The sequence below is a fragment of the Chiloscyllium punctatum genome, chromosome 4, assembly GCF_047496795.1.
Source record: "Chiloscyllium punctatum isolate Juve2018m chromosome 4, sChiPun1.3, whole genome shotgun sequence".
NCBI classification, from domain to species: Eukaryota; Metazoa; Chordata; class Chondrichthyes; order Orectolobiformes; family Hemiscylliidae; genus Chiloscyllium; species Chiloscyllium punctatum.
The window spans coordinates 102,658,233-102,678,110 of record NC_092742.1 but is presented as its reverse complement, the minus strand read 5'-3'; the positions used below and the strand labels follow the sequence as shown (position 1 = coordinate 102,678,110).

Sequence of the window (19,878 nt, the reverse complement as noted above, 5' to 3'; positions counted from 1 at the left end):
AGACCAGAAGTCCATACGAAAGTTCACAATGCCTGGCTGAGACCACCACGCCGGGTCACTGGGTGTCCATCACGCCTGGCCAGAAGGCAGCTTCACCAGGTACATGTTTAATGTTGAGTCAAATATGACTCCTTGAAGTGTTCAATAAAAGTCACATTAGACTCAGCTGTAAATGCTTGTTCCTTCACAGATGCTGCCAGACTTGCTGAGTTTACCCAGTGCTTAGTTTTATTTTGAGATGACCAGCCTCCACTATTTTGTTTTTATATTGTGTTAAACTTAGATTCGGGAACATTTGTATTGCGCAATATGCACGTTGTTTCCTAGTGATGAAACACATGCTGTTTCGGTTTCTGTATATCATAATGCAATCTTTTTGTACGTTGTATTTATAGTTTTCTGCAATAATATAATATGTAAGAAGTAAACTTATTGTTCATTAAAAGTGCTGGTTTTGTTTTGGTTAATTTCTTTAGCCTCGGGTTAAATGGAATCTGCATTTGGAACCCTGAAGATCCAGGCTGACTTATGCATTGCATAGCAGCTATTCCAAAAGGTACCACAGACATGAGCGGGGGAGGTGAGCAGCCTGACATATTGTCAGTCAGTTTCCTAGTAAAGGAACGATGGAAAGTGGTAAGTATAATTGACAATTTGTGTGCTTTAGAAAATATGCGAACTGATATTTCTGTTTTTGTTTAGCAGTTCTAAATACAATGTGATCATATTTGTTCAGTTGCATTACATTTTTATATTCAGTAATTGATTTTGAGTTATTGCTTTTTTGTTGCCTTTGGAAATCTATACATCTTTTAGGTTTTAAAAAGCGCCATGTTTAACTAAATGTCAGTCTAGCAACTTCAAAGAAATAGTTTGCATTTGAGTTCAAATTAGTTTCCAATTTTAAGTTGAGTTTTCTTATGAATTAATGGAAACTAGTTGAAGTGTTAATTGTCACAGAATCCCACGATGTGTAAACAGACCTAACAAGTCCCTCCAAAGAGTATCCAATGCAGACTCCTTCCCCTAAGCCGTTATTCTACATTTCCCATGACTAATGCACCTAACCTACACATCCCTGAACACTAAGGGCAATTTAGCGTGGCCAGTTCCCTTCATTTGTACACCTTTGGATTGTGGGGCAAAACTAGAGCAACCAGAGAAAACCCACACAGACAAGGCAAAAATGTGCACACTCCACACGGTCGTCTGAGTCTGGATTTGTACCCGGATCATAGGGTCATCGAGATGTACAACATGGAAACAGACCCTTCAGGCTCACCTCATCCATGCTGACCAAATATTGTAACCTGATCTAGTTCCATTTGCCAGCAGTTGGCCTACATCCTTCTAAACCTTTCCTACATAGACCCATCCAGATCCATTTTAATGCCAGGCTCCACCACTTTCTCTGGCAGCTCATTTCATAGTTGAAGCTCTTCATCAGGAATGAGGGGATGGCCTAAGGGGCTGGAGAGATAAATGCAAGGGGTGGGAGGGGAGGGGGATGTTAGTTGGGAATGACATAGGTAGATGGTGGGAGTAAAGGTGATGGGTTGGAGGGGCGGTTGGAGTGGATAGGTGGGAAGGAAGATGGATAGCTAGGACAGTTCAAGAGGATGATGTTGACCTGGAAGGTTGGGTGTGGCATAAGGTGGGGAGAAGGGCTGGCAACACCCCCCCCCCCTCTCCATCCACCCCCTCCTCCCAGCCTCATCCCCCTCCCATTTATCTCTCAACCTCCTTGCGCCACCCCCTTATTCCTGATGAAGAGTCTATGCCCCAAAATGTTGACTCTCCTGCTCCTCGGTTGCTGCCTGACTGGTTGTGCTTTTCCAACACCACGCTCTTCATCTCTGATCTCCAGCATCTGCAGTTCTCACGTTCTCCTGGCTCATTCTGTACGTGCATCACCCTCTGCATGAAAAAATTGCCCCTTGGGTCCTTTTTATATATTTTCCCCCCTCACCCTAAACCTGTGCGCTGTAGTTCTGGACTCCCCACTCCAGGGAAATGACCTTGTCTATCCATGCTCCTCATGATTTTATAAACCTCTAAAAGGTCACCCCTCAGCCTCTAATGCTCCAGGAAAAACAGCCCCAGCCTATTCAGCCTTTCCCTATAGCTGAAGTCCTCCAACCCTGGCAATATTCTTGTAAATCTTTTCTGAACCCTTTCAAGTTTCACAACATCATTCTGATAGGAAGGAGACAAGAATTACACACAATATTCCAAACATGGCCTAATCAATGTCCTGCATAGCCGTAACATGACTTCCCACATCTATAGTCAGTGCTCTGACCAATAAAGGAACGCATACCAAACGCCGCCTTCACTATCCTGTCTACCTGTGACTCTACTTTCAAGGAACTATGAACCTGCACTCCAAGGTCTCTTTGTTCAGCAACACTCCCATTAAGTGTATATGTCCTGCTCAGATTTGCTTTCCCAAAATGCAGCACTTTGCATTTATCTACATTAAACTCAATCTGCCACTACTCAGCCCACTGGCCCATCTGATCAAGATCCCATTGTAATCTGAATTAACCTTTGCTGTCCACAACACCTCCAATTTTGGTGTCATCTACAAACTTTCTAAGTATACCTCCTGTGTTCACATCCAAATCATGTATATAAATGACGAAAAGTAGTGGACCCAGCATTGATCTTTGTGGCACACCACTGGTCACAGGCCTCCAGTCTGAAAAGCAACCCTCCACCACCACCCTTTGTCTTCTAGATTCAAGCCAGTTCTGTATCTAAATAGCTAGTTCTCCCTGTGTTCCATGAGATCTAACCTTGCTAACCAGTATCCAATGGAGAACCCTGTCATACTGAAGTCTGTATAGATCATGTCCACCACTCTGCCCTCATCAATCCTCTTTGTTAGTTCTTCAAAAAAACTCAATCACCCTTGTGATGTGAGGCAGCGGTGCTAACCACTGAGCTGCCCATTATATCCCCATGAGTTACAAATGTAGAATTTTGTGAAAAGATCTGTGAAAGATGATTTTAAGAAATTGATTTATATTTGAACACCGTGAAATATTGATAAGAGGTTTGTTTTTGTAGAGTTTATCAAGTATTATAATTGTTTTCTCTAGCTACATAATCTATTTTAAGAAAAAAAGACTTTTTACAGCAATGCATTAATATGTACCTATCAGTTAAAGGGATTTGCAGGATTGTTGTTTGTCCTAATGCTTTAGAACATTGCTTGACTAAAATTGAATAATACCTGATTGCAGGATTGTATTAAACACAGGCATGGGACCAAGTGAGGACTGCAGATGCTGTAGATCAGAGTAAAGTGTGTGGTGCTGGAGAAGCACAGCCGGTCAGGCAACATCCGAGGAGCAGGAGAATAGATGTTTTGAGCATAAGCTCTTCAGCAGGAATTGGAGGGTGGCCCAACAGGGCTGAGATAAGCGGAAGGTGGATGAGGCTGGAGGGAAGGTAGCTGAGGATGCAGTGGGGGAAGATGATAGGTCGGAGAGGAGGGTGGAGTGTATAGGTGTGAAGGAAGGTGGAAGCTCGAGAGGATGGTGTCGAGTTGGAAGGTTGGATCTGGGATAGGATGGGGAGGGGGGAGGGGAAATGAGGAAACTGGTGAAATGCACTGTGGATGGAGGGTCCCAAGAGAGAAGATGAGGCGTTCTTCCTTCAGGCATTGGGTGGTGAAGAAGGGCTCATGCCCGAAACGTCGATTCTCCTGCTCCTTGGATGCTGCCTGACCTGCGCTTTTCCAGCAACAAATTTTCAACCCTCCATACCGGGCAGCATCCTAGTGAACCTCCTCTGCACCCTCTCCAAAGCATCCACATCCTTTTGGTAATGTGGCGACCAGAACTGTATGCAGTATTCCAAATGTGGCTGAACCAAAGTCTTATGCAACTGTAACATGACCTGCCAACTCTTGTACTCAATGAAGGAAAGCATGCTGTATGCCTTCTTGACCACTCTACTGACCTGCTTTGCCACCTTCAGGGAACAGTGGATCTGAACACCCAAATCTCTGTACATCAATTTTCCCCAGGACTTTTCCATTTACTGTATAGTTCGCTTTTGAATTGGATCTTCCAAAATGCATCACCTTGCATTTGCCCGGATTGAACTCTATCTGCCACATTTCTGCCCAACTCTCCAATCTATCTATATTCTGCTGTATTCTCTGACAGTCCCCATTCACTATCTGCTACTCCACCAATCTTCGTGTCAACTGCAAACTTGCTAATGAGGCCACCTATACCTTCCGCCAAATCATTGATGTATGTCACCAAACAACAGTGGTACTAGCATGGATCTCTGCTGAAGACCATTGCTAACAGGTCTCCATTTGGAGAAGCTCCCTTCCACTACTACTGTGTCTCTTGTTGCCCAACCAGTTCTCTATCCATCTAGCTAGAACACTCTGGACCCCATGCGACTTCACCTTCATCAGCCTATCATGGGGAACTTTATCAAATGCCTTATTAAAGTCCATGTATATGATATCTACAGCCCTTCCCTATCAGTCAACTTGAGGGGTGGGGGAGGCTTGGAGGCCTTCGTCTTGGTGGATAGATGTATATTGGGGCTGGATGTCCATGGTGAAGGGAAGGCATTGGGGGCCGGATAAACAAAAGTAATGGAGAGGGTGGAGGGCATGGGTGGTGTCACGAACATAGGTGGGGAGTTCCTCGACTGAGGGTTAGGACGGTGTGAAGGTATGTAGAGATGAGTTCGGTGGGGCAAGATAAGGCCGAGATGATAGGTTGACTGGGCAGTCAGGTTTGTGAATTTTGCATAGGTGGTAGAAGCGGGTGGTGCGGGGTTCCCAAACTGAGGTTGGAGGCTGTGGGTGGGAGATCACCTAAGGTGATGAGGTAGTGTATGGTTTAGGAGTTGAGGTGATGAGATTGCATATAGTCTGGAAGCTGATGACCAACCTCTGGATATGTCACATTATCCTATGCCATTTCCGCTACCTACAAACAGATCCCACCACCAGCGATATAATTTCCTCCCGAATTCCGATCTTCATTCCTTAAAGACCATACCCTCTGCGACTCATGTGTTAGGTCCACAACCGCCAATGCACCCTCCTCTCCTGGCATCTTCCCTTGCCGCTGCAAGACTTACAAAATCTGTGCCCGCACCTTCTCCCCCACCCCCTTACCTTTGTCCAAGGTCCCAAAGAAGCCTTCCACATCTGTTAGACCTTTACCTGTACTTCCACACACGTCATCTACTGTATCCGTTGCTCCCAATTTGTGGTCGCCTCTGCATTGAGGAAATAGGACTCCTACTTGCACAGCGCTTTAGAGAACATCTCCGGGACACCAGCACGAAACAACCCCACTGTCCCGTGGCTGAGCACTTTAACTTCCCCTCCTACTCCGCCAAGGACATGCAGGTTCTGGGTCGCCTCCACTGCCATACTGTAGCAACCCGACGCCTGGAAGAAGAATGCTTCACCTTCTGCTGTGTGACCCTCCAACCAATGTGGATCCCCTCCTCTTCCACCCCCCCCCCCCCCAAATCCCAGATCCAACCCACCCTGTTGATCTGTCCTACCGGTCCATCTTCCGTCCCACCTATCTGCTATGCCCTCCTCTCTGTCCTATCACTTTCACCCCCACTTTCATCCACCTATAGCATCCTCCACTATCTTCCCTGCAGCCCCAACCTCCATCCTCCCATTTATCTCTCAGCCCCCTTGGTCCACAAGCCTCATTCCTGATGAAGAGCTTATGCTCTTCAGGATGCTACCTGACCTGCTATGTTTTCCCAGCACCACACTCTTATACGCAGGCATGCTAGGTTGTAAAAACATGCGTTCTTCAGTCAAACTTAGATACGTTTCAGCTTTCTGAGCTGGTGTGCATAATGAATGTGTTTCAAGATCTCTGTTTCTTCTCTTTCATGGGCTTTTCCCAACGTTAAAGTCACGTTCCATGCTTCCAGTGCCACGATAGGTTAATCAGAGCTGTTAGTGACCTGGGGACAATATTGATTCATCCCATTTTTGATCATCCTTTTTGAAATTTAAGCTACTCTTCTGCCACTCTTACTATTTTGGTTTATTACTTAAACTGAATGATTAGACAAAAGTATTAACTGAAATAGCCATCAATCACTTGTAGCAAACGAAAGTGCTGATTTCAATTAGGATTGAGCTTTGAACTCTAAGGTCTGATCAGTAGCATAATGAACACGTATGCAATATTCGCAGGATTTCCTTTATCGCTATTCTACTCTTCACTGCATAGGCAATTTAATTGCAGATTTCTTAATCTGAATTAAGACTCTTCTAAACATATTGAGTAGAGCTTTCAGGTGTTGTATTTGGAAATAGACTTACTATAAAGTGTTCAATGCTTGTACACTGACATTTTAAAAGTATGTTGAGGGGTGGTCTTGTGTATGCCTTTTTGGAAAACTTGTTTTTAGTATATATAGGGCACTGTGCGCTTGTGACTTCCAATAATTTGAAGCCTGGTCATTGATTTTGACATTTTATTCAGCCGCCAGTTCAATAAAATTGACTCTTTCAGTCCTGAGCATCTATTCTTCTTTTGTGGAATTGGTGACAACATACACATGAATTAGGAGCAGAAGTATGCCATGAAATCCCTCAAACTTGCTCCATCCTTCAACAAGATCGTGGCTGATCTGATTTGTGACCTCAAATCGACATTTCTGCTTACCCTGACGCCCTGTTATCCTATTGCTAAACAAGAATCTGCCCCTTACTTGAGCTGTAGATATTCAAGGACACTGCTGCCACCACCTTTTCAGAACTAATCTCTGTCTTCAATAAGTGAACCCTGATTGTAAACAGTGACCCCTAGATCAAGAATCTCCAGTAGAAGGGAATGACCTCTCCATGTCTGTCAGTATCCCACAGGATATTATATATATCTCCACAATAAGGAAACAGGCCATTTGGCTCAACAAGTCCATACCAACCCTCTGAAGAGCAACCCACCCAGACCGATTTCTCCCTACCATATCCCTGTAACCCTGCATTTTCCATGGCTAACACACTTAATCATTAGAAATAGAACACTTCTATATTTAGTTTGTTATTACTGATATTGGATAACTGCCAGCTAATTATTAGTTTTGACTAACTAACTAACTAATTCATTACAACCTTAATTTCTTTGGGTGTTTTGGCATCAGTAAGCATGCCAGAGGAAAGTTGTTACAGGTTGTTTAAAAGTGACCAAATATAGTTAAAGAGAAATAATTTGAAATGACATTTTATTAGTCAAATGCAAAGTAGAGAAAGCAACCATCTTTGAGGGTGTTCCAGATGGGAATATCAAAATTGCTGAAGAATTGGATGTGAAGGAGATCTGAGTGAGACCGCTGGTAGGACACAATATGGAGACAGTTAGTCTGGGACTGGCGAGATGTCATTGTAGATAAATATTTTGATGTTTGTCTATTGGTGGAATGGGGATCCATAGTAGATCAGCAAAAAGTGGGGTTCTGCTGAGTGGGGTTCAATCAAGCGTGGGATGCAAGAAGTGTTTGGACAGTTAAGAATTTATGAAGGATGGAAATAAGGAGTTTGAGAGAGAACTTAAGTCTAATTGTTGATAATGAGTTGAGGTAAGAAGCAAGGTCAATATTTATTTTGAGAGTTTATATTTGAGATTTTCTCAGGGGCCATGTTTTCATTACCCAATAAAGAAGTTAATGAGAGTGGAGTCATGTAGTATCATTACTTTTGAGTTCCTGTTGAATCTTCTAGGGTTTCTTTAAGATAAAGCAGCATATGTAACAAAACCCATCCCTGTGAGTGTGTCTGTGTATGTATTTTATCTTAGAATTTGCAGAAACCATTTGTCATGCTTTCATTACTTGTATACTCAATGCATCCCCGGCTGGTCTTCAAATCTAAAACAGAACATTCTGTTCCACACTTGGTTCCCACTCTCGCTCAAATCTTTTTGATTTTAAAATTCTTGTTCATCTTTCCAAAAGCTGTCATAGCCTCACTGTTCCCTATTCCACTAATCATCTCTTGCTATACATCCCTCCAAGATATCATATTCTGGCTGTGGTGCTGTTGGGTTTCTAGTGCTTGGGTCCCTTTGCAAAGCTGCTGCAATTGTCCTGCTGTTAATTTTGTTTAGGAATTGGGGCGGAATTTAGATAGAGGTGGGAATTATTGCAGAGCTTGGGAAATCACATCTTCTACCACTCCCAGAGGAAAAGCTTATATAGATTGGTCATTGAACTGTGAGCAATGATTCCAGTTGCGATCTTGAATGCGGTAAAGCCTTCACTCATTACCAATGCATTAGTCCAGCATAGAATGAGTTCCAGCATGGAAATCCAAAAAAGATCTTAAGATCCTTTTTAGAGCCACCTGCAGGATCTGTGAAAGCATTGGTTGCTGTCTGAAAGATTGATTTGGAGTTGTTGTAATGGGAAACTGACTTGTACTGGTTTGTTTTCAGTTACTTCTCAATTTCACTGTCTCTGTCATTGCCAACTTCATGTGTTGTCTGCTGCTTGTCCCACTCAGCACTCAAACATTGGTAACCTCCATAGGATTCTCAAAACCTTGATAGTGCCACAGGTGAAGAAGTGCTGTTTCTTCAGAATTAATTGATGCACACCCAGGAGTGGATGCAGCAGGAAGAGAGGCAAATTCCATTCTAGTACGAAGACCCATCACCATGAAGGACTAGAGAATAGGGAGAAATGGCCTGTCTCAGAGCATCAAGAATATTGGAGCAAAAAGGTGGTTTGTTTTTAAATTTTAATTTTCTTTCTATCTGGTCCCAAGTGGTAAATTTTATTCCCAAGCAGGTGTTCAATGTTGCTTTAAAGATGTCACAGATTCAGAGACTGAAGAACCAGCAAGGTCAGTCAGTCAAAATCTGTGACTGGGGGAGCTGCTCCTTCTGCTGCACATCTTCGCTCTCTCGCTCTCCTATATATGCAGCAACCTTCCTTTGGTCCGTTGCCCTTGTAATTGAATTTTCCCGACTTCTGGGGGCTTTCAGGGGTGAATTTGTCCACCATCACATGTATTTTGAACATTGGAGTCAGGGTGACTCAAAAATGTTCATGCACTCTTTGTAGGTGGTGGGATTTAAAGCTCTGAACTTTTCTGCTACTCGAACTATTTTCCCTTCCTTGGCTGCTCACTCAGGTTGAAGCATGACAGTGATGTGCGGCTGACAACATCAAAAGCTTTAAGTTTATCTGTGTTTATATGGAGCAAATTCTGGCTCATTACTGACTGACTTTGACTTTGAGGTACTCGTTCTTACAGCATGGAAGTGATGGAGAGCTGTGCTGTGTTGGTAGTTACAAGAATTTAATACTCTTATTAGTCTAGTCCTTCATTTCTGTCAATATTCTCTTGACCTTGGGAAATTTTGCCTTTTTGCTGAGATATTGTAGGTTTTACATTTTCTCTGTGTCTCCAGGACACTGTAAAGTGTGCTTTAGCAGAAAGTACTATTGGGATTTGCTAGAGTGGGGAATAAAGTTGGCTTGAGTAGTCTGTAAGTGGACTGATTGAATTGGCCTACATTGTGGATCAGGTGCCCCTCATGAGTGGATGAAAAGCCTATTGACACAGGAATATTTCAACAAATTGAAAATAACACTTGGTAGCTTTAGCGATCCCTCTAATTTTAACATCTCAAATGCACTGTTCGAACCTGCAAAGCTAGTTTACAACTTATTGTGTTTCTTTCAAGACTAATTTGTTCAGTTGTTTCTCGAGACGTTCCTTGTCCAGATTAAGCTGACAAAAATAAATTGTTACTAATACATCACATAGCAGTCGCAAGAGGGAGACATAACATTTGGAACTTTATTTTTCCTGTTTGTTTTTTGAAAATCTGTGCAACTACACAGATTGATATTCACTTTAATGTACACGAAGTATGTGAAGCCCATTAAATTGATAGGATTAAAATGCCAAATTCCTGGCAGACAATATCATTATTTGATTGATTTTCCTCTCCATTCCTTCTCTCTCCTCGCTTTCTCTACCCAACCCCCCCCAAAAAAATTGCTTGCTTGAAATGTAAGCCAATCTTTTTTACTAATACTGGCTGATAACCTTCGAAAAGGTGAAGACTAGAAATCTGAGACTTGTCATTTTTATGTTATTGGTTTCATTAGCATTCTGAAGTCATAAGACGTGAGCTGTGCTGCAGGGGCATTGTCTGCAATTAATCATCTGCACTTAAAGTGGCAGTCCTGTATCACTAGGCACTAATTAGCTAAAGTGCGTATCTTCGAGGACACTAGATTCTGTGGTATACGTGGAAATGTAGCACAATGCTGTCTTTAAGTCCTGTTGGGAAAACTGATAGGTCTGGATTTTCCCTTGGGGACAGTCGGGAGGGAAAAAGCTTGTGCGTTGCTCTCCTGTGATTTCCCATGGAAGTCAGAGGACCAGATGGCACATTTGTCATTCAGTTAAGGATAGCTACCAGGTTTTCAAAATACAAGAGCCAATCTGAGGCCTTTCACCCTGAAAGATGCAGCAGATTGTGATGAAAGGAAAGTGAGAGAGATCGAGAATACTTCAAAATGGAAGCACACTCTCTTCAATGCTTTTTTAAAATTGTTGAATTAAAAATAAATTCAGCTTTTAGGTTCCCGCTGTAGGAGGAGAATCATTCTGTGGATGAGTCTGTCGGCAGACAGAGGTGGTGGCCTGAATTTGGGATCCACCTCCAGCCATGTAAACTAGCCCCTCCCTCCTAAGTATTCAAAGACAACTGAAGAATTAACCTGACTTAGCCCTTTATTGAGTCTAATTGGCTGCTTACTCTTAACAGGGATATAATTCTACCACAATTGGCAAAGTTATCTCATGCAAACATGACCTAGAGGTGGAATGGAGTTGATGGAACCAGCAGACAAACCAGCAAAGCTATTTTAGCTCTACATGTTCTGATCCTGGTCTAATGGGGGGCTGCAAATCCAGTTGATAGCATTGACTACACAAGCAGAAATTGCTGGAAAAGTTCAGCAGGTCTGGCAGCATCTGTGGAGAGAAATCAGAGTTAACATTGAATTCTCTGATTTCTGATTTCTCTCCGCAGGTCTTGCTGGACCTGCTGAGTTTTTCCAGCAAATTCTGTAGTTCTTTTGGTTTCCATAGTATTGAATTGCTCTGTGTCTAACTCTTTGCATGTTCCTTGCTCCTAACTGTGTTCTTGATGATGCTTTAAGCCTAAGGACACTTAAAAAAAAATTGAAGAGGAAGAATTTATTGGTTTAATACAAATGTTTTCATGTGAAAATAATGAGGCTTAAGACAGACAATTCTCCAGAGACTGATGCTTTTCCTTATTAATAGGTGATAAACAGCTGCATTGGTCATAATTGTAAAGACTTCTTTTAAGTTTCTATTATCATACCTTTGAATTGAAAACTACAGGTATCACTGTTTGAGAGAAATAGGAAAACAAAGTAAATACAGAAATAAAAGCAAACTGATGAGAATCAATCTGAGAAACAGAGGCTTATGCCAGATACCAAGGGCTAAAAACAGCAGAAACCTGAGAGGAGTACAGAATGTGAGAGAAGGAACTTAAATTAGGACTGTTAAAAAGTGACATGAAAGATTAACAGCAGATCAAATAAGGAATACATTTAAGGATACATTTAAGGATAAAGGGATAATAAGGGAAAGAATAGGCCCCATTAAGACCACTGGTAATTTGTGTGTGGAGCCAGGGGGTGTAAGTGAGGTTCTAAATGAATACTTTCTGTCTGTGTTCTGTAGTGAGATGGTTAATATGGATATAGACATGCACGGTGGCTGAGTGGTTGGTATTGCTGCCTCACAGCGCCAGGGACCGGGTTCAATTCCAGCCTCGGGCGACTGTCTGTGTGGAGTCTGCACATTCTCCCTGTATCTGCATGGGTTTCCTCCAGGTGCTCCGGTTTCCTCCCACAGTCCAAAGATGTGCAGCTTAGGTGAATTGGCCATTCTAAATTATCCATAGTGTTCAGGGATGTGTAGGTTAGGTGCACTTAGTCTGCGGTAAATGTAGAGTAAAGGATAGGGTGGATACTCTTTGGAAGGTCGGTGTGGACTTGTTGGGCCGAAGGGCCTGAATCCACACTTTAGGGATTCAATGAAATTAAAGAAATTGGAATATACAAACGAATGGGTAGTCTAGCAGCCGGAAAAGTAGATACATTTTCAGGGTCACGTGAAATGTAATATAGGTTGTTGAGTGAGGCAAGCAAGAAACTAGCAAAGATGATTGTAAATATTTTCAATTCCTCTATGGCCACGAGAGGTCAACAGGACTGGAGGACAGCTAATTTTGTACTGTTTTTCAAGCAGGAGCAAGGGAAATACCAGTAAAATACAAGCCAGTCATTGATGGGAAACTGTTGGAAGTAATTCTGAGGGACATAATTAATCTGCGTTTAGAGAGGTTGGGATTAAGCCAGAACTTTCAGCATGGGCAGCCGTGGCTGACAAGGGAAGTAAAGAAACATATAAGGTTAAAAGAGAAAAAGTATAACTTAGCGAAGATAAGCGGGAAAACGGAGGACTGGGAAGCTTTTAAAGAACAACAGAGGATTAGTAAGAAGGAAATACGCAGAGAAAAAATGAGGTACGAAGGTAAACTGGCCAAGAATATAAAGGAGGATAGTAAAAGCTTTTTTAGGTATGTCCAAGGCAAAAAAATGGTTAGGACAAAAATTGGGCCCTTGAAGACAGAAGCAGGGGAATATATTACTGGGAACGAAGAAATGGCAGAGGAATTAAATGGGTACTTCAGATCTGTGTTCACTGGGGAAGACACAAGCAATCTCCCTGAGGTAACAGTGGCTGAAGGACCTGAACTTAAGGGAATTTCTATTTACCAGGATTTGGTGTTGGAGAGACTGTTAGGTCTGAAGGTTGATAAGTCTCCGGGACCTGATGGCCTGCATCCCAGGGTACTAAAGGAGGTGGCTCGGGAAATCGTGGATGCGCTGGTGATTATTTTCCAGAGTTCAATAGAATCGGGGTTGGTTCCTGAGGATTGGAGGGCGGCTAATGTTGTGCCACTTTTTAAGAAGGGTGGGCGGGAGAAAGCAGGAAATTATAGACCAGTTAGTCTGACCTCAGTGGTGGGAAAGATGCTGGAGTCTATTATAAAGGATGAAATTACGGCACATCTGGATAATAGTAACAGGATAGGACAGAGTCAGCATGGATTTATGAAGGGGAAATCATGCTTGACTAATCTTCTTGAATTTTTTGAGGATGTAACTCGGAATATCGACGAGGGAGATCCAGTGGATGTAGTGTACCTGGACTTTCAGAAAGCTTTTGATAAAGTCCCACACAAGAGGTTAGTGAGTAAAATTAGGGCGCATGGGATTGGGGGCAAAGTACTAGATTGGATAGAGAATTGGTTGGCTAATAGGAAACAAAGGGTAGTGATTAACGGCTCCATTTCGAAATGGCAGGCAGTGACCAGTGGGGTACCGCAGGGATCCGTGCTGGGACCGCAGCTTTTTACAATATATGTAAATGATATAGAAGATGGTATCAGCAATAACATTAGCAAATTTGCTGATGACACAAAGCTAGGTGGTAGGGTGAAATGTGATGAGGATGTTAGGGGATTACAGGGTGACCTGGACAAGTTAGGTGAGTGGGCAGATGCATGGCAGATGCAGTTTAATGTGGATAAATGTCTGGTTATCCACTTTGGTGGCAAGAACAGGAAGGCAGATTACTACCTCAATGGTATCAAATTAGGTAAAGGGGCTGTTCAGAGAGATCTGGGTGTTCTTGTCCACCAGTCAATGAAGGCAAGCATGCAGGTACAGCAGGTCGTGAAGAAGGCTAATAGCATGCTGGCCTTCATAACAAGAGGGATTGAGTATAGAAGCAAAGAGGTGCTTCTGCAGCTGTACAGGGCCCTGGTGAGACCACACCTGGAGTACTGTGTACAGTTCTGGTCTCCAAATTTGAGGAAAGACATTCTGGCTATTGAGGGAGTGCAGCGTAGGTTCACGAGGTCAATTCCTGGAATGGCAGGATTGCCTTACACGGAAAGACTGAAGCAACTGGGCTTGTATACCCTTGAGGTTAGAAGACTGAGAGGGGATCTGATTGAAACTTATAGGCTTATGAAAGGACTGGACACTCTGGCAGGAGGGAACATATTTCCGTTGATGGGGGAGTGCCGAACCAGAGGACACAACTTAAAAATACGGGGTAGACCATTTAGGACAGAGATGAGGAGAAACTACTTCACCCAGAGAGTGGTGGCTGTGTGGAATGCTCTGCCCCAGAGGGCAGTGGAGGCCCAGTCTCTGGATTCTTTTAAGAAAGAATTGGATAGAGCTCTTAAAGATAGTGGAGTCAAGGGGTATGGAGATAAGGCTGGAACAGGATACTGATTAGGAATGATCAGCCATGATCATATTGAATGGCGGTGCAGGCTCGAAGGGCAGAATGGCCTACTCCTGCATCTATTGTCTATTGTCTATTGTCTATGATTCATTAAGGGGACGTCCTATTTGATCAACTTGATTGAGTTTTTCGAAGATGTGACCAGGAATGTTGATGAGGGCAATGCTTTTGATATCATCTGCTTGGACCTCAGCAAGGCTTTTGATATGGTTCCCGCATGGGAGACTGATAGCAAAGGTTGGGATCCAAGGAAATTTGGCAAGTTAGATTTGCAATTGGCTGAGTGGCATGAGGCAGAGGTTGGTATTTGAGGGGTTGTATTTCCAAATGGAAGTCTTTGTCTGGTGGAGTCCTACAACAGTCAGTATTGGGGGCCCTTGCTGTTTGTGATATATGTAGAAATATCTTAGACTGTAATGTAGGAGGGTTGATATAGTGGATTGAATTTGTGGCTGATACAAAAGTTGGCAGGGTGGTAAGTAGTGAGCATGATAGCCTTAGAAGACAGGAGGATATTGACAGGCTGGTGGGGTGGGCTGATCAGTGGCAAACTGAATTCAATCTGGATAAATCTGCAGTGATACACCTGGACAGGACAAACAAGACAAGGGAATATGTGATAAGCAATAGGACCCTGGGAAGCACTGAGGATCAGCAGGACATTGGTGTGCATGTACACTTAGTTTATTCATTCATGCAAGTGAATATCACTGGCCAAGCCAGTGTTTATTGCCCAGTGGGCATTTGAAAGTCAACAATATTGCTGTGGGTCTGGAGTCATATGTAGACCAGTTTGGGTAAGGCTAGTAGATTTCCTCCCCTACCGGCCATTAGTGAACCAAGTGGGTTTTTTCTTCAGCACTGTCAAGATCGTCATTAGATTCTTAAATTCCTGTTGTTTTTTTATTGGGTTCAAATTCCACCACCTGCCATAGCAGGATTTGAAACTGGGTGCCCAGAACATTATTTGGGTTTCTGGATTAACATTCTAGCGATTAATACCACTAGGCCATCAACTCCCCAAACTGGTCCCTTTTGAGGATGTCTTTAGAGTATAAGCAGGCAGGGAAAGAATTAAGTTTTGAGTTTTGTGAAACAAAAGTTTCAGCTGAGCATGACTCATATTAGATAAGAACTTGCAATTAACAATGGGGTGCTGGAGGCAAGAGTAATCAGTTAACAAGGGCGAGCAATCTTGGAAGCATTCAGTATGCAAGGTCAGTTGACAAGGGGAAAAGTATTCATTGTATGAATCCAGTTAATAAGGTTAAGAATATTCATTGTATATAACAACAAAAGGGCTTGGTCTCTGCTATTGATACTCGTTGATTGTAATGGTCACCCAATTAATATGTATGCTGCCTTATCTGGATGCTCCTCCCTGTCAAATGACTATATAGTTCATTGAGAAACTGTTCTTCCAGAGAAGACTGAGGACTCGTGTCCCTGTACACGTGGGCAATTGTTCTCTCGCCCTCCAGGGCCTGAAATAAAGATGGAGGTAAAACCATACTGTCTCTGAATGGTTTGCTTCAGTTGAGGGGGAGGGAAATGGGATGACATCTTAAGGTATCAGGACAGGTATATGAATTAGTATGAAAGGCTATACCTTTATTAGCCAAAGCATTGAGTTTAAGAGCAGGGAGGTTTTGTTGGAACTGTATAGAATGTTGGTTAGGCCACAACTAAAGTATTCTGTTCAGTTTCTGGAATCCACATTATATAGGAGGGATGTGATAACACTGGAGAGCGTGCAGAGGACATTTAACTGGAGGTTGTGTGGGCCAGAGAGTTTGATAGAGAGATTTGACTGATTGGGATTATTTTCCTTTTAGAGCAGAGGAGATTGAGAGGGGGCATGATTGAGATACATGAAGGGCATAGAATACACAGGTAGAAACATTTCCCCCTGGTGGAGGGATCTATGGTGAGGTGGTATAGATTTAAATTGAAAGAAAGAAGGTTTAGTGGAAATGTGAGGCAACACTTTTTTTCATTCACTTGATGGTAGGACTTTAGAACTCACTGCTTATAAGGGTGGTAGAGATTCAGAAACCCTCATAACATTCAAGAAGTATTTAGCTCTAATCTTATAATGCCAAGACATACAAGACTATGGGACAAGTGTTGGAAGATGGGATTAGAATAGTTAGGTGGTGGTTTTGACTGCTGCTGACATGATAAACCAACCTGCTGACTGGAGGGTGGCTAACGTACCTTTAAGAAAGATTGTACTTTTTTTTTAAAAGACAGGTTATAAGGATAAACTGGGAACTGTGAGCCTTGACTCCGGTTGTGGGTAAATTGTTGGAGGTAAATATGAAATATAGGATTTATAGACATTTGGAGAGGAAAATAAAATTGGTTGTGCAAAACCATGCTGACTACCCCAATGAAAATTATGTCTTACAAGCTTGATTGAGTTTTTTGACGAAGTTAACAAAAAGGTTGTAGATGTTGTTTACTTGAATTTTAGTAAATCCTTCGGACAAGGATCTGTGTGGTAGACTAATTAATAAAGTTACGTCACATGGGATTCGGGGTGAGCTTGCCAATTTGATACATAATTAGTTTAATGACAGGAGACAGTAATGGTGGAGGGTTGCTTTTTGGACTGGAGGTCTCTCACCAGCAGCGTTCCAATCGGATCAGTTCTGAGTCCTCTTTTGTTTGTCATTTATATAAATGACTTGGATGAGAATATAGAGCGCATTGGTTAGTAATACCCAAGTCAGTGTTTCAGTGAAATTCTCATGTTCATTGTGTTTAACAAGTCCATGCCTTTAGTTTTGTTTTGTCATTTGAGGCTATTGGAGTGCTTGGGCTGCCAATTCCCAGCTTAAAGGTTCTGTGAAGCTGGCAGGAACCACCAAAGTAAATTTGCTGCATTTGCAGGCCAGTGACCGGGGAGAGTTACTTTACTGATGGGCTGAAAGGTGCGTTATCAGCAGAAACAGCATTCAAGCATTTCCTTCTGGAGGGTGTGTGGCTGTATCAAGCTGTGCATAGGCTGTCTTGTGGGAACATCAAGTCATAGAGTCATAGACATTGTTGTGGTTCTGTTCGCCGAGCTGGGAATTTGTGTTGAAAACGTTTCGTCCCCTGTCTAGGTGACCTCCTCAGTGCTTGGGAGGCTCCTGTGAAGTGCTTCTGTGATGTTTCCTCCGGTATTTATAGTGGCTTGTCTCTGCCGCTTCCGGTTGTCAGTTCCAGCTGTCCGCTGCAGTGGCCGGTATATTGGGTCCAGGTCGATGTGTTTGTTGATAGAATCTGTGGATGAGTGCCATGCCTCTAGGAATTCCCTGGCTGTTCTCTGTTTGGCTTGCCCTATAATAGTAGTGTTGTCCCAGTCGAATTCATGTTGCTTGTCGTCTGTGTGTGTGGCTACTAAGGATAGCTGGTCGTGTCGTTTCGTGGCTAGTTGGTGTTCATGGATACAGATCGTTTGCTGCCTTCCTGTTTGTCCTATGTAGTGTTTTGTGCAGTCCTTGCATGGGATTTTGTACACTACATTAGTTTTGCTCATGCTGGGTATCGGGTCCTTCGTTCTGGTGAGTGGTTGTCTGAGAGTGGCTGTTGGTTTGTGTGCTGTTATGAGTCCTAGTGGTTGCAGTAGTCTGGCTGTCAGTTCGGAAATGCTCCTGATGTATGGTAGTGTGGCTAGTCCTTTGGGTTGCGGCATGTCCTCGTTCCGTTGTTTTTTCCCTTGGGCATCTGTTGATGAAATTGCGAGGGTATCCGTTTTTGGCGAATACTTTGTAGAGGTGTTCTTCTTCCTCTTTTTGCAGTTCTGGTGTGCTGCAGTGTGTTGTGGCCCTTTTTGAACAGTGTCTTGATGCAACTTCGTTTGTGTGGGTTGGGGTGGTTGCTTTCATCGTTCAGGACTTGGTCTGTGTGTGGCTTTCCTGTATACCTTTTGTGCTGAATTTCATCAACAGATGCCTAAGGGAAAAACAACGGAACGAGGACATGCTGCAAACCAAAGGACTAGCCACACTACCATACATCAGAAGCAAGCCAAACCGAGAACAGCCAGGGAATTCCTAAAGGCATGGCACTCATCCACAGATCGACCTGGACCCAATATACCGGCCACTGCAGCGGACAGCTGGAACTGACAACCGGAAGCGGCAGAGACAAGCCACTATAAATACCGGAGGAAACATCACAGAAGCACTTCACAGGAGCCTCCCAAGCACTGACAGGGGACAAAATGTTTGCAACACACATTCCCAGCTCGGCGAACAGAACCACAGCAACAAACACCCGAGCTACAAATCTTCTCACAAACATTGAAGTCATAGACATGTGCAGCACAGATCTTTTGATCCAACTTGTCCATGTTGACCAGATATCCTAAATTAATTTAGTCCCGTTTGCCAGCATTTGGCCTATATCCCTCTAACTCCTTCCTATTCGTATACCCACCCAGATGCCTTTTAAATATTATAATTGTACCAAGCTCTACCCTAGAGTCAGGCAGGGGCCTAGAAGACTGGAAAATCGCTAATGTGACACCCCTGTTTAAAAAGGGAGTAAGGCAAAAGATAGAAAATTACAGGTTGATTAGTCTAACCTTGGTTGTGGGTAAGAGTTTGGAGTCCATTGTGAAGGATGAGATTTCTGAATACTTGGAAGTTCATGGCAAATAAGCAAAATTAGCATAGTTACATCAATGGGAATCATGCCTGACCAATCTGCTAGAATTGTTTGAGAAAGGTAATGAGCTGGTTAGACCAAGGAGAGCCAATGTGTGTTATTTACCTGGACTTTGAGAAGGTGCCACACAGGAGGCTAATGAGTAAGATAAGGGTCTAGAGTGTTAGGCAAGGTGCTTAGTATAGATAGAAGATTGGCTGTCTGGCAAAAAGCAGAGAGTGGGAATATAAGGGTCTTTCTCCGGATGGAAGCCAGTGACAAGTGGTGCTCCGCAAGGGTCAGTGATGTGACCACAACATTTTACTTGATACATTTAACGATCTGGATGAAGGAACTATGAGGGCATTCTAGCTAAGTTTGCAGATAAAGCAAAGATAGATAGAGGGACAGGTAATATTAAGCAGACGGGGAGGCTGCAGAAGGATTTGGGCAAAGAAGTGGCCGATGGAGTACAACATGGGTAAGTGTGAGGTCATACACTTTTTAATAAGAAGAAATGAAGCATGGACAATTTTCTAAATGGGTAGAAAATTCAAAAGTCTGAAGTGCAAAGAAACTTGGGAGTTCTAATTCATGATTCTGTCAAGATAACCTTGCAGATTGAGTCAGTAGTTAGGAAGGCAAATGAAATATTGGCACTTTATTTTGACTGGACTTGAATATAAAGGCAGGGATACACTTCTCAGGCTCTAAGGCTCTGGTCACACCATATCTGGAGTATTGTATGCACCATTTGAGCCCCATATCTCAGGAAGGATGTATTGGCCCTGAGGCATGTTCAGAGGAGGTTCACGAGAATGGACTCAGGAATG

General features: G+C 43.0%; 1 protein-coding gene across 3 annotated transcripts in view; it reads left to right on the top strand.

Moving 5' to 3' along the window:
• Positions 1–19,878, top strand: part of LOC140476599 (tau-tubulin kinase 2-like) — a 299,170-nt gene that overhangs the window by 31,878 nt on the left and 247,414 nt on the right. For all 3 annotated transcript variants that reach the window (XM_072569438.1, XM_072569437.1, XM_072569436.1), the window contains exon 2: positions 477–636. In XM_072569438.1, coding sequence (XP_072425539.1) covers positions 529–636 — 108 coding nt within the window. In that variant the 5' untranslated portion in view covers positions 477–528. The remainder of the gene's footprint in view (positions 1–476; positions 637–19,878) is intronic.